Genomic DNA, 14,988 nt, shown 5'->3' with positions numbered 1-14,988 from the left:
AATAAATATGGGGAAAAATATAAAATGTCCTTCATAGGGAAATGTGTCAATTGGCTTTAACATATATGTGAGCATGTTGAATGCACTGATTGTTAACGGAAGTCTTGAAATTATTTATTATGTACCAGTACAATAAAAGAACATTTTATCCACATTAAACTTTTTTTAACTTTGCTCTTATTGGAAAGTAGTATTTACAGATGAGTCGTGCTAGAGTGATCTCAATAGTGGACCTCAGGGTGTGCGATGTGAGGTCCAATCTTGAGGTCACTTCAGCACTATTCCTTCTAGATATTGATGGATACCGTAGGCCACCAACCTAAATGCTCATTACAAGTGTATTCCCATTCATTTAGTTCTTTTATCAAAGATGTCATGCATCTAGACATTCTACAAGAATAACCAAATGTATTATTTATAACTAGTGATCCAATCCTCAAAATTATGATATAGGTGGTACTAAACCATTGGAATGGATATAGATCTAGAGTTAAATTCATTTGTAGTACTCTAAACTGTTGGGTTTGGTGATATAAAATCACCATTCTTTTGTTCATTAAGGTTAATGGATATTGTCAAAGGGTATTTTGGATAATGTTATTTCATTAGTTAATGAGAAACAAAAGGGTTCCTATATGGTAGTTTTTTTTTTTTTTGTTGATAAACAAGCAATAATATTAAAAAGAGGATAACAAAACTCGGGTATTTAGAAGACTCAAGAGGTCTCCAATAAAAGCCCGCCTTACCACTAAAGGAAGATTATTTACAAGGTCAAAAGATTCAGAAGAACGAGATGAAGAGGCATAGACCACTAATGCATCAGTCACATTATTCCCCTCTCTAAAGACATGCCTTATGTCCCATTCAATCTCACCGAGTATGAGCAGACACTTAACCACAATGTGCTCATGAAACCAAGGGAATCTCCTACCTTTGAGAGTTCCAACGAGAAGGGACAAATCTGATTCAATTACCAACTTTTTTCCATTGAGATTAATGAGATTTCTTTAAAGGGGATTTTCTCTTTTGTTGAGAGTGTGAGGAATCATTGAGTTTCTATGTATGTGTTTCTTATTTTCTTATAAAACCTAGAAATTTATAGCACTTGAGGGTGATCTATAAACTGTTATGGCGGGTTTATGACAACATGAGTGGGATCGATTTCATGTTTGGATTCTTACTAGAATTGGTGTAGGGATTTTGTGGGTTTCACTGGAGAGTTGGAGGTAAGTATAAACCTCCATACTTGTAATTTCTTCCTTTAATGGTAGATTTCTATTTGTCGATTTGCTCGTGGATGTAACCCCATTGTGGGTGGATCACATATATCTTGTGTTGTGAATATTTTTATTTATCTACTTTTTATTATTACTTACATTTGCTTTGCAACACATTCTTGGGATTTGATTGTTGGAATTGATTACTTTAGTGTTAGAAGAGATTAATTTCAATAATCAATTTCTGTGTGTGGCTTGGGATCTAGCCACAACATAAATAATCACATAAACCACCTAGTTTTTTTTTTTTTTTTTTTTATATTTATTGAATCGTAGATCTTTAATCTCGTAGATTATTTTGTTAAAGATCTATTTATACACTGGCTTTAGTCTAGTCCCCATTGAAATATTACCCGATCACTCACCTGACAAGAAAAACAAGGGCTAAGGTCTCAATCTTGAGCCAACAAAGTTGGAAAATCCAGATTGTGTTAGGGCTTACTTTACTCACACAAGAAAGAAAAAAAAAATGCTAAAATCTTTATCCAAAATAAGTTGTGGAGGATACCAACATCCTAAAACACATAATTCATTTCATCAATATCATGTTAGACAATCTAATCATATAAGCAATTGTACCATAGCTTGGAAAATTATCCTCAAAAAATTCATTCCACTCTAACATTCGTACACTTTTAAAAATTTGATTTGAAGCTTAAAAATCTACAATATTTGTTTAAATTATTTGTCTAGGTCATCTTTTCTTTTTTCTTTTTTCTTTTTTTTTGGTTATAAATACAATGTGACAGCCAATTTTCTACAATGATCATCATGATGAGAATGACGTTACCCACAAGTTCGTATAATCCCACAAGTAAGACTAATAAATTGTGTAATCAATATGTGAGAATATAAACTTTGGCACGTGCCTGGGGAGGGTCCCATATGCCTTGGTTCCAACCCTGGCTCATCCGGTCCTCCTAGTTGGATGTAAGTCTGGATACCCCCGTTATAAATAAATATATAAAAAAAAAGTAGAAATTTTGTAATCAACTTAATCACGTTCGAACAAAGGTTCGAGGCCAGGGCTTGGCCATATTGTAAGACCTCCATCGGAATTTTGGGCTGGGCCTGCATTTAAGATGGCCCAGCCGCAACCCTCAGCCATTGATAGCCCTAGATTGTATCAGTTATCCTTTTCACTTGACAACATGTAGGGCCAACATCCATTAAAGGCTTTTGAGAAGTTCATTTATGACAAAAGCTGCTTCTCACGCTTATAGCATGTCTTTACTTCACCATCTGATACAATCTATGATCAGTATTTAATACCTTTATCCACGTGAATCCCATTCTCCATGGCCCACCACCCAATCAAAAATAAACCAAATAAATACTCTATTCTTTTCTTTGATGCCATATAACACATTTTTCTTTCGGTGTACACAAACAATAATACTATATCCAACGGTTAGAAATCATTCATCACTCACCAAGTGTCAGTTTTACTGATTGGAAGGAGTGGGCATCAAAAGTTTGATGTTTGTTTTAATAGCAAAATAGAATTAGTCATCCGTTTTGTTGTGGGTGACTCAAACAAAACATGTGACACTTTGAAAACAGTAGTGAGGGATCATGTGAAGTGCATCAGAAATTACTTCTCCTTCATTTAAATCAGATATTTTTCCCTCCCTCCCTACATATACTAACCTCTTTCTTCTTCTAAGTTCACTTGAGCTTCTCTCTTCCTCTCTTTATTGTTTTATAAGCTTTGCTTTTTTATTTTTTTCCAATTGTAAATGTTTGAGATTTTTTCCTAAAGTTTGGGTTGGAAATGAAGAACTTGTTGCTTGCTGTAGTTCTTATTTCGGTTCTTACTGTTGGCAAAAGTCTCCGATTGTTAACTACTAACAGTAAGTAAACTTTGGTTTTTTGGTGAATATTTGAGATACCCGATTATTTTCAAAGGTATTGGATACCTCCCAACACTATAGTCTCCTAGTGAGGCTAACAGAGAATGACCAAAATAGTCAGGCTACCCTGACTAACATGATAAGATTTACAATCTTACTAAGGGTCATTGGGTCCACATGGATTACCCCGTTGGCAATCTAACATCACAGCCCTCTAAAGGGGTTAAAGATTATTCTCAAAAAAGACCCTATTTTACATTAACTTGTATAAACTCTAATTTATTTTTTTGTATATATTTTGCCAGACGTTTCAATGGGCTTTAATGGTGAAGGTAGCTCCAAAAGAGATCAGAGATATGTGAACACCAAGGTCTCTCTCTCTCTCTCTCTGTGTTAGTCAACTAAACATGCATATATACCAAAAATAGTTATTTAATATGTTAAAATTTATAATTATTTGATTTTTATTTCTCAAAATATTGTACCTATATATATTATTATACTAAGTGAGGCCAGTGTTGCAATGCAAGCCGATATTAAATTTTTTAAATTATGAAATCATTACACTTATTCTTCCAACTATAATTAAGAAAGATAAGTATTGTTGATGCAAATCAATATTAAAAAACTTTTTAAATTATAAATTATGTTTAAGTTGGTATGCTATAATGAGAGACTGATGTTTATCATTGGCGAAATCTTCATTAAATAATTTTTTAAATTACATATTCCTAATTTTATTAAAGTATTTGAAATAAACTATGTTTATGTTATATATAGAGTATTGTTGATCAAAATTTACATTAAATGATTTTTTTAAATTATTAAATTACACTTATGTTTAATATAAAATAAAGAGTCATTCTGAATTGACTTCCCTCAAGACACTGTGCTGATGTGGTAGTGTGCCAAAAATCATAAATTTTTTCCTCGAGATATAAGAAAAAAAAATTATGGTTATTTGCACACTGCCACGTCAGTGCAATGTTTAGTGTAGTATCGAAGTAAGTCAGTTCAACATTTTTCTACAATAAAACATTAATCTTAGGGTAAATTACACTTTAACCCCACCCTGTGATTTGATATAATTTCATATTGACCCTCTAACGTTTTGACAATTGCACTTACCTCCCCTATAATTATCTAATGGGTTCACTTTCCCTCTTGCCTTCTACTAGCCATCAATCAAACAGTTAAAAAATAACTTTTTACTTTTATAAAGACCATTTTAACTTTTTAAAAATTTTATTCCTTTTTATAAACAAAAATATTTCAGTGAAAAAAAAGGTTTACTTGTGAATGCTTAGCCGACACATTTATATTGTTTTAAAATTGAGTGATGTTATATGCACGTTGTTTTTAGCCAACACCCCTTTCTCTTTCCCACCCAGAGTGACAAAACAAACTTTCTAATTTGATCATTTTGTGACATTAAAAAACATGATCCGATGCAATGGAGTTGTAGAGGATAAAATTATATGAACTTAAAAAAAATATATTTTTCATTGTTGAATTTTATTTTTAAATTCGGGGCTGTCCATTTTCAACACTTTGGATCAAACTTGAAAAATATATATTTTTAATTTATTTTCTATTTTTTTGAATATGAATATTTTCATGAAATCTAAAAGGTTGTGTTGTTGGATTGTCAATGTGATAATCAATGTGGGCCCAACGAATCTTTTTAAGATTTGAAATCTAACAAAATAAATATGTGGGCAACGGGCAAAAGAGAGAAGCTCTCTCTATTGTTGATGTCATTACGCCACATGTCAAAAGTTTGTTGGGTGTTGGCCAAAAATAGTGTCAATTTAGCATGTCTCTTTAAAATTTATCATTTTTGTATAAAAAAAATTAGTAAAATAACATCTAAATTTTAACACCGTCTATGAAAGGGAGGTAAGTGCAATTGTGAAAATGTTAGGGTGTCAACATGGAATTGTATCAAGCTATAGGGAGTGAAAGCCCTATTTACCCATAGTTTTATCTATCTAGATAGACTATTATCATGAGAGGAGAAAGTATTATTGACGCAAATCTATAGCAAGTAATATCTTTTAATTATAAAAATGTACATTGACAAATCCATTAATGATTAAATCAAAATAATTAGTTTATCTATAATAGTATAAAATAAAGTGTTACATTCAATACTACTCTTTTTCGTCATTATTAATCATGGTTTTAAATCTCGTATTCGACCGAGATGACTTGTCCGATACGTCTTAGTATCATCCACCAATGAGATGGATAGACAAGTCAATGTATCAGATGGGATTTAAAACCCAGATTCACTTTTCTCATTGTTGAACGAGATATCTCAAACGTATTGAAAAACTTGTTCTAGACGACGTCAAAACGAGTTTTAAAACCAAGTCATTAATTCATGGTTTTATTTATGTATATAGGGAGGAGACAAGGAAGATGTTGGAATGGAACTATACCCAACAGGTTCAAGCTTGCCTGATTGCTCACATGCTTGTGGGCCTTGTTTTCCATGCAAGAGGGTGATGGTGAGCTTCAGGTGCACTAGTGTAGAGTCTTGCCCAGTTGTTTACAGGTGCATGTGTAAAGGCAAATACTACCAAGTGCCTTCCAGTTGATCAGTTTAATAATCATGTTCAAGACGAGCAGATTTTTTATTATTAATCCTATGGAAATCAAATGTTATTCATTGTTTTGATGCGTTCGAATTTCATCACCTTTTGGCCTTCTTTACATTTTTCTCAGAGGAACAAAAGCAAAATAGAAGTGAAGATTTGAGGAAGGATTGGGTAATCTGTACATGGTAGACCGAGTTTGAGTTTTTATTTTTATTTTTGCAAGATTGGTTAGTTTTTGGGTGATTTTATTTTATTAAATTTTAGTTGGGTTGGGTTTCTCCCTTCCCCTACCCTTAATGTTGTGTAGTTGTGTAGACTATGCTCGATTTCGAAATTTTGAATTCAAAGTGTTCTTCCTCCTTGAGTGATTATTTCACCCAAGTACCACATCAGATTAAATGTCATGGTCCCACTAGATAGGTACAATTTCTAGTCATCCTAACCATATATCTTTAATAATGATTTGTTTCTAATATTTTATATTTAAATTTTATTAAGATTCCTATGAATAATCAACAACTAAGAGAATAAATCCAATTTATCCGTTTTGTTTTTACAAGTAAAATTTTATTAGAAGAGCAAAGCCTGTCGAGACGACTAGTCATGCCAAAAATCAGAGACACTAAACCCCATCCCACCTACCTACAAAGTCTTCAATCATAACTTGGCATCACAACCATTCTCGCTTTTGGTACTCAAGCCATGGATAAATTTCGAATTTGATTAAGAAAAATAAAAATTGAGGGTGTAGATTCTCAATGATAGATGGATGATTATATAGAAGAATATGGATTTTTCAACTGAGAAGAGATTCTTCAATATGGGTACCCAACCCATTCTTTCTTTCTTTATCTATTTTATGATGGGCCAAAACTATTGAAGTGTGTAACTAAATCAAGATAATGATACGGTGTATATACAATCTATATAATAAAACATAAATGTAGGATCCATTTTTGTGAGGGGACAAAGAATAAAGAACCCATCCAATAATAAATTTTATTAGACCCTTTTCCTCTGCATCTCATGTAGCTTTATTATATTTCATCATTTACTTCATTTTATTATTTTTCATCTTATACCCTTTAACCTAAAAACAAATAAATAATATTCCTAATTTTATTTTTTTTGCTTTTAACCCCTTAATCCCAAAGAGGATGTCTCTTTCATAGGCATGAGTGAATTGTAGCATAATTTATAAACTAAAACATATCGGTAGGATCCACGCTTTTTGCAGTTTTGTGGGAATAGACATCCCCTCAATTAGGGGTGTCAATGGGTTGGTTCCGGTTCAATTCCTAAGAAAATTAGAACCATAATTATTATATTTTTTCGGTTCTGATTCTTGTCAGTTTGGGGTTTGATTCTAAAATAAGTGGAACCGGAACCGCCAAAAAATCACGGGTACCCATTAGTTCTGGTTCTCAAGAATCAAATGAGATAAATATATTTTAAAATCATTATTAAGAAAATTTACTTTTAAAAAATAACATATTATCTACAAAGTATAACTTTGTAATAATTTGTTCCACTAAAAATATGATTTAATAACATTTAAAAAACAAAAAAATTAAAATTTATCTTCTTTACAAGTAATAATTCATATTCAAACCTTGAGATCGACAATTTATAATCATTGATCTCGATAGTTTTAAAAGGTCAATATTGACCATTTGAATAGTTAGTCTCAATGATTCATGTTCAACTATCAAGATCAACGATCTGGACGATTGGATCAAAGGTTGATCTCAATGATTTGAATTGTCAATCTTGACTATTTGAATCATCAATCTCACAAAGTGAAAGGAGGTGTGGGGGCATTACGTAAGAAAGTTTCTCAATGGACACCATGGAGCCAGCTGAAGGCATTCTTTTGATTGTTGAGAGTCTAAGAATGGAGGCAAATGAGAGTGACATTAGCATCATTGAGAGCGTGCTTAGAGTCACTAATGAAGAAAATATTACTAGCGAACAGGCCGAGAAAATAGTCCTCATGTTCTTGGAAAGATTGTGCCATCCATCAGGCCTGAAGAAGTTCAGCAAGCAACAGAGAAACACTGAAATGTTGAAAATTTTCTATTGGTGATATTTCATCTAAAGACTCACATAATACATATCCCCAAGTTTGGTCTCTTTGAAGGAAACCGATAGCATATTTCTGTAATCTTAAATGTCTACAAACTCTTTCTAAGACTAGATCCTGAATGGACTCATTCTTGTATCATGTATGATCTGTATTTTTCGACCCATAAGGAATTGCTAATGAATTTGTTAATTTACTAATTAACATGTCTAGAGATGAAGAATAGGGAAAGAAAATAAACAATGATGCTAGAGAGCATGCACTTGACCTGAATTGATTTCCTTCCATACAAGAACATCAATTTCTTTCTAGTTTGGTGACAGATTCCCAACACTGAATACTTTGCTTTGCTTTTTGAGAAGTCGACAGCTAAACACACCAATCACAAAATAACGCAATAAACCTCATGAATTTCAATTAATAGGAAGATACATCGACAAACATATGGGTGTCATTGGCAAATTGAATATGGGACTTTCCTTGACCATAAAACCTTGCATTACTCATTGCCTGAGCTACAAGGCAATAAAGGGCTTCAACCACAATGTTGAAAAGGAAGGAGATAACGGATCAGCATTAATCTTCAAGAGCTCTGGAAAAAACAAGTCGAACTTCCATTCACCCTGATTGAAAAATATGACGAAAGAACACATTTTAAGATCCATTTGTTCCACAGCCAAAATCCACATGTCCCAACTTCTATTTGAACTAAAATTTAGCTTCTCCAAATCGACCTAGCAAATAACTTTAAAGCACCTTAGTCGATCCTATAATCAATGCACTAGTAAAGATCATAACACCATTCCCTAATGATGCTCCCTCTTAGGGGCCAATCATTGATGAGATAACCAATTTCAGTCTCAATGGCAGCATTTTGCCATGATTCTATATGTAGCCTACTAGAATAATCAATTGAAGGTACCATATGTCTTCTACCGCCTTTTCTTTGAAATCAAAGACACAAAAGCATTATTTGAACATTAATTAAAGAAGGCCACTTCCTCAAAGTCACCGACATAAGATCATTTCTTATGATGTCCCAATGGAAAAATCTTGTAATATATAATGCAATGCCTTTCTAGTAATCCCCAAAAATACATGCAAAGAATGTAATAGATTCCAAAAAAAATCCAAAAACAAGTGTCATTTGTAATTTGACGAATAAGAAATATACACAGTGAATAGAATTACATATTTCACCAAATAAATAACTCGGGGTCCGGTCATTGTTCTTTCTTCTCTCATGTACACTGTCCATCTATTAAGGAACCAATCATCATATTATCTACCTTTGTGCCTTTCACCATTCTATAGAAATTATCAAGAACACTAAGGAGGCCCCTTTCTGAATTCACTCTTCCCATAGTTATCCAAGATTTGTGGGTTGAAAGTGAGTTGTCCTCTTGCTAATAAAATCGGAATTAAAATTCTCCATTGGCCTGCAAAAAGTGGGCATTAAGAGAAGAGCTCTCAAAACATTGAAATCCACAAGAATTCAGCCAAAGATCTCTAATTAATAATATAATAAGCAGAGACATGAATCATATTGAAAGATCTGTCCCTTGAAACAAACCTTGGAGAAAAGAACGTCCTTATTATCAATGCATAAAAAGCCATTCTTGAGTGTGCATTTCCATCTGCTTTTGGTCCGTGTAACCTATTTGATCAAATTTGTAATATAACAAGGAGGTTATTAACAAGAATAACCCTAATTAAATCTTACACTTCGTATGCATAAGAACAGTTTACCTTCTCAAACTAAGCTAGAACTAAATGACGTGCGTTCCGCTCCTCTCCTTCATCAACATCATCTAAATCATCATCATCATTTTAACTCAAAGGTGGCTCATCATCATCATCTCTGACTTCAATTTGTGGGCCAGTAGAAGTGCCTGCTTGTAGACCTAAGAAATTGATAAGGAAAGATGCACCAGTGTCAATGTTTATCGAAGAAACAAACTGTCAATGTGAGAATTGTTAAACTGCACACTGATTATATTTGCCAAAAGGGTCCACACTTACCATGGCCAGCTAGAGTGTTTACTATGTTGTAGTCGTCATTGATAACTCCTTGATAAGGGTATAACTTCAAAAAGAATAACAAAAGCAGCAATATGAGAATCATAATCCTGAATTCAGTAAACCATATAAGTATAATAATTGTCAATTCAATCTATCCAAATACTAGGTCAACCCTTCAACAAGGCAAAGCCCAAAATTTACAACACTGGAAATTTTCCTAAATACTCAACCAAGAGCCTCCTTTTGGACCAATGTTATTGAATTGCACATGCAATGCCGATTACGCATGCGTAATCAAGCAATAGCATAAACCGTTGTATATGAGGAGAATCTATTCTAAAAAGAAGAACAAGAAAAAATGAAAGAAAGCATATGCGATCGCATAATGACCTAATGGTCATAAATTGACATGCACGATTGTATTAACCAAAAATAGCATATGCAATCACACATGGCAACTATCAAACTTTTTGGCCACCTTTTCCCTATATACACCCATCATCATCATTTATCCCAAAGAATTGGGCACTGTCTTTTCCTATAAAACTACATGTAAATATTTATTGATAGGATAAGTCATAGCATATGACAGCACAAACCAATTAGGTGATCTTAAACACTTGACCAACATTTTTCTTCTAGATAGTAAATAAAACTGTGTCCTTTTTCCACATACACACCGGAAAAAAAAAACATCATTAAACCATAGGATTCATCTTGTTAACCCAAATTTCAGGCTCATTCAGGAAGCTGCCCACTTAAGTGAAAGGCCAAATCTAATACACTCTTGGCCCGGCCATTCCCCACGAAAGAAATCAATCAGAATCTAATGTTGTATTAAGAAGAGAAAAAATGCCGAAAAATATGCATCCAGAGATTGAATATTATAAGCCAAGAAGAAGAAAAAGAAGAAGAAAATGCTGTAATATTTTAATTATTCAACTTTTCTACTTAATCCTAATAATTTTGAATTTTCACTACAAGTGTGATCATCTAGCACAGACTAATTCTCCCAATACAATTTTTGTTCTCATTTGTTTATGATTTCTCATATCTTTCTCCTTAAAATTCTGATGACCTTCAATATTTCAACACAAATAACGGGCTGAGCGACCACAAATTTCCCCCTTTTAAAAAAATCATAAGCTCACAACCATACCTATTCTCCTAAAATATAACTTCTTTATCATGAAAATATTCCCTCTCTGTTTTTTTATAAAACAAACAACCAAACCAATATTAATTCCCCAACATTTTCATAATTTCTGACCTGTTCCAGACAATCTCAAGTATTCCCATTACTTAGAAAACTCACCATCATTAAACCTAACATAAAGAAAAAAATGGAAACAAAACATAGACAACTTAATTAATTTGAAGGTTGAACAAACCTGTTTAGGATCTCCTTGAAGATCCACGACCGCCGAATACCAATCCTCCATCGTCTCCTTTTTTCCTTTCTTACAATAAACAAAAAAGCTTTCTCTCTCCACCTCCAACTCCGCCACCACCGGCGTCATCGCAGTTGCTTCGAAACTCAACGGAGTTACCGGAATATCAATCATCCTTTTTAAAACTCCGTAGCATACTCGGTGATTTTTGAATCCGTGTCCGCAAAGATGAAGAAAGACAACTACCAGATGAAGAACATGGAGACCATAGATGGAGATCCATGGAGATTTAGGGTTTTTAGGAGATGAGATAGAGGTTTTGCAGAAGAGAGGAATCATGGCTGAAGAGCTCTCAATCGCAGCGAAGCAACAGAGGGAGTGTTTCAGGCGAGAGCGAGATCGGGAGTGAATGAGAGAGTTCACGAGAGAGAGCGACGGCGAGGGTTTCAACGAGAGAAGAGAACGACAGAGAAAAGAGAGAGAGAGTTCGAAGAGAACTCTCTGCTCTGTTCTACGGGGTTTAAAGAGAAGAGGGAGTAAACACTAATATATATATATTTAGAGGGATGGCGCTGTAATATATATAAGTTTCGAAGTTTAAATAAAATTACGCCGAGATCTAATCTCGTCCGTCAAATCGAGCTATATCCAACGATTCAAAAATGTTTGCCAAACAATTCGCCAAACCGTTAGCCAGCGAACGCCCCCCATATATATATATAGGGAAATGTTCAGCACCCTAAGTTTTACCACACACTTTAACAAACGTTTTTTGTCCTACATGGGTTAGAAGTTTTGGAATGGGCTGATTTTTGGTGAGGATGATCTCTATGATTAGAAGATCATCCTCCCCAAAAATCAGCCCATTCCGAAATGTTTAGCCCCATGTTTACACGTTGAAAAAATGTGGACCGTCCATTTTTTGTAAATCAATTTTGATGGGGTTAGAAGTTTTGGAATGAGCTGATTTTTGGTGAGGATGATCTCCTCACCATAGAGATCATCCTCACCAAAAATCAGCCCATTCCAAAACTTCCAACCCATGTAGGACAAAACACGTTTGTTAAAGTGTGTGGTAAAGCTTAGGGTGCTGAACGGGACCCTATATATATATATAGGGTCCCGTTCAGCACCCTAAGCTTTACCACACACTTTAACAAACGTGTTTTGTCCTACATGGGTTGGAAGTTTTGGAATGGGCTGATTTTTGGTGAGGATGATCTCTATGGTGAGGAGATCATCCTCACCAAAAATCAGCTCATTCCAAAACTTCTAACCCCATAAAAAATGGTTTACAAAAAATGGACGGTCCACGATTTTTCAACGTGTAAACATGGGGCTAAACATTTCGGAATGGGCTGATTTTTGGGGAGGATGATCTTCTAATTATAGAGATCATCCTCACCAAAAATCAGCCCATTCCAAAACTTCTAACCCATGTAGGACAAAAAACGTTTGTTAAAGTGTGTGGTAAAACTTAGGGTGCTGAACATTTCCCATATATATATATATATATATATATATATATAATATAGGGTCCCGTTCAGCAACAAACATTTTGAAAAACATTTTGGCAAAACATTTTTCAAGACATTGGTTGGAGGTTTTGGAATGGGCTGATTTTTGGTGAGGATGATCTTTATGGTGAGGAGATCATCCTCACCAAAAATCAGCCCATTCCAAAACTTCTAGCCCCATTTTACAAGTTGAAAAATCGTGGACCGTCCATTTTGTGTAAACCATTTTTGATGAGGTTAGAAGTTTTGGAATGGGCTGATATTTGGTGATGATGATCTCCTCACCGTAGAGATCATCCTCACAAAAAATCAGCCCATTCCAAAACCTCTATCCCATGTTTTGAAAAATGTTTTGCCAAAATGTTTGTTAAAATGTTTGTTGCTGAACATTTCCCATATATATATATGGGTCAGGTTCAAGGGCCATATGAGAAAACATATGTAAAAACTTTCGTTTTTAATAAAATTTAAAATTATGGGTTAGAAATTTTGGATTGAGCTGATTTTTTGTGAGGATGATCTCTATAATGGGAAGATCATAAAAAAAAAAAAAAAAAAAACAGCCCAATCTGAAACTTCTAACCCCATTAAAAGTGATTTAGAATGTGAACCGTCGATTTTTTACTAATTTTTATCATTAATTTGTAAATCACTTTTGATGGATTTAGAAGTTTCTGATTGAGCTGATTTTTTGTGAGGATGATCTTTTCATCATAGTGACCATCCTTGTAAAAAATCAGCTCAATCCAAAACCTCTAACTCTTATTTTGAAAAACGAAAGTTTTTTCATATGTTTTCTCATATGACCCTTGAACCGTCCCCTATATATATATATATCTAGGACGGATCATGGGACATATGTAAAAACAATGTAATAATAAAATAAATTCAAAGTATGGGTTAGAGGTTTTGGATTGAACTGATTTTTTGTGAGGATGATCTCTGTGTTGAGAAGATCATCCTAAAAAAAATCAGTCCAAATTGAAACTTCTAATCCCATAAAAAATGATTAAGAATGTGGACCGTCGATTTTTTACCAATAATTTGTAAACCACTTTTGATGGACTTACAAGTTTCAGATTGAGCTGATTTTTTGTGAAGATGATCTTCTCATCATAGAGAACATCTTTACAAAAAATCAGCTCAATCAAAAACCTCTAACCCATATTTTGAACCACCATTGTTTTTACATACGTCTCATGATTTGCCTCCTATATATATATATATATATATGTACATATAGGGTCCCTATCCGTGGCCAACAGTTTGGCAAACATTTTGGCAAACACTTTTTCAAAACATGGGTTAGAGGTCTTGGAATGGGCTGATTTTTGGTGAGGATGATCTCTACGGTGAGGAGATCATCCTCATCAAAAATCAGCTCATTCCAAAACTTCTAGCCCCATTTTACAAGTTGAAAAAGTGTGAACCGTCCATTTTTTGTAAACCATTTTTGGTGAGGTTAGAAATTTTGGAATGGGCTGATTTTTGGTGATGATGATCTCCTCACCATAGAGATCATCCTCACCAAAAATCAGCCCATTCCAAGACCTCTAACCCATGTTTTGAAAAATGTGTTTGCCAAAATGTTTGCCAAACTGTTGGCCATTGAACGCTACCCATATATATATATATATATATATATAGGAAAATGTTGAGCACCCTATTATTTGCCCTACGTGTTTTGTCCTACATGGTTAGAAGTTTTGGAATGGCCTAATTTTTGGTGATGATGATCTCTATAGTGATAAGATCATCCTCACAAAAAATTGGCCCATTCTGAAACTTCTAGCCCCATGTTTATAAGTTGAAGAATCGTGGACCGTCTATTTTTTGTAAGCTATTTTTGATGGGGTTAGAAGTTTTGGAATGGGCCGATTTTTGATGAGGATGATCTCCTTACCATAGATATCATTCTTATAAAAAATCATCCTATTCCAAAATTTCTAACCCATGTAAGACAAACACACGTAGGGCAAAACGTAGGGTAAATAGTAGGATGCCGAACATACCCCATAAACGTAGGGTCGGGTTCCTACAACACACATTGCGACACACATATAGACAACGTGTTTGTCTTATATGGGCAAAAATGTTTGGAATGGGCTGATTTTTTGTGAGGATGATCTCTGTGATGAGGGGATCATCCTGGCAAAAAATCATCCCATTCCAAAACTTCTAACCCCATCAAAATTGATTTACAAAAATAGGACGGTCTATAATTTTTCAACAAAAATTGGAC

At 34.0% G+C, this 14,988-nt stretch overlaps 2 protein-coding genes across 2 annotated transcripts; one reads left to right on the top strand and one right to left on the bottom strand.

The window, feature by feature from the left end:
- The first annotated feature begins 2,898 nt into the window (after positions 1-2,898).
- LOC147409655 (protein EPIDERMAL PATTERNING FACTOR 2-like) lies at positions 2,899-6,366 on the top strand. The gene is made up of 3 exons (XM_086459540.1): positions 2,899-3,130; positions 3,436-3,500; positions 5,539-6,366. Exons 1-3 carry the CDS (start codon positions 3,052-3,054, stop codon positions 5,731-5,733), a joined length of 339 nt encoding a protein of 112 aa, XP_086315666.1. The 5' UTR covers positions 2,899-3,051; the 3' UTR covers positions 5,734-6,366.
- Positions 6,367-9,011: 2,645 nt separating this feature from the next.
- Positions 9,012-12,051, bottom strand: LOC147409654 (putative protein phosphatase 2C 25). Its single transcript, XM_086459527.1, has 5 exons — positions 11,230-12,051; positions 9,839-9,902; positions 9,566-9,720; positions 9,390-9,473; positions 9,012-9,255 (listed from the first exon to the last, which is right to left on the bottom strand). Exons 1-3 carry the CDS (start codon positions 11,566-11,568, stop codon positions 9,647-9,649), a joined length of 477 nt encoding a protein of 158 aa, XP_086315653.1. The 5' UTR covers positions 11,569-12,051; the 3' UTR covers positions 9,012-9,255; positions 9,390-9,473; positions 9,566-9,646.
- Positions 12,052-14,988: the final 2,937 nt, after the last annotated feature.

This window comes from Akebia trifoliata, chromosome 2, assembly GCF_017979445.1.
Source record: "Akebia trifoliata isolate Shusen 1 chromosome 2, ASM1797944v1, whole genome shotgun sequence".
In the NCBI taxonomy this organism is placed as follows: domain Eukaryota; kingdom Viridiplantae; phylum Streptophyta; class Magnoliopsida; order Ranunculales; family Lardizabalaceae; genus Akebia; species Akebia trifoliata.
The sequence above is the reverse complement of the archived record's forward strand: the minus strand, read 5'-3'. Positions and strand labels throughout refer to the sequence as shown.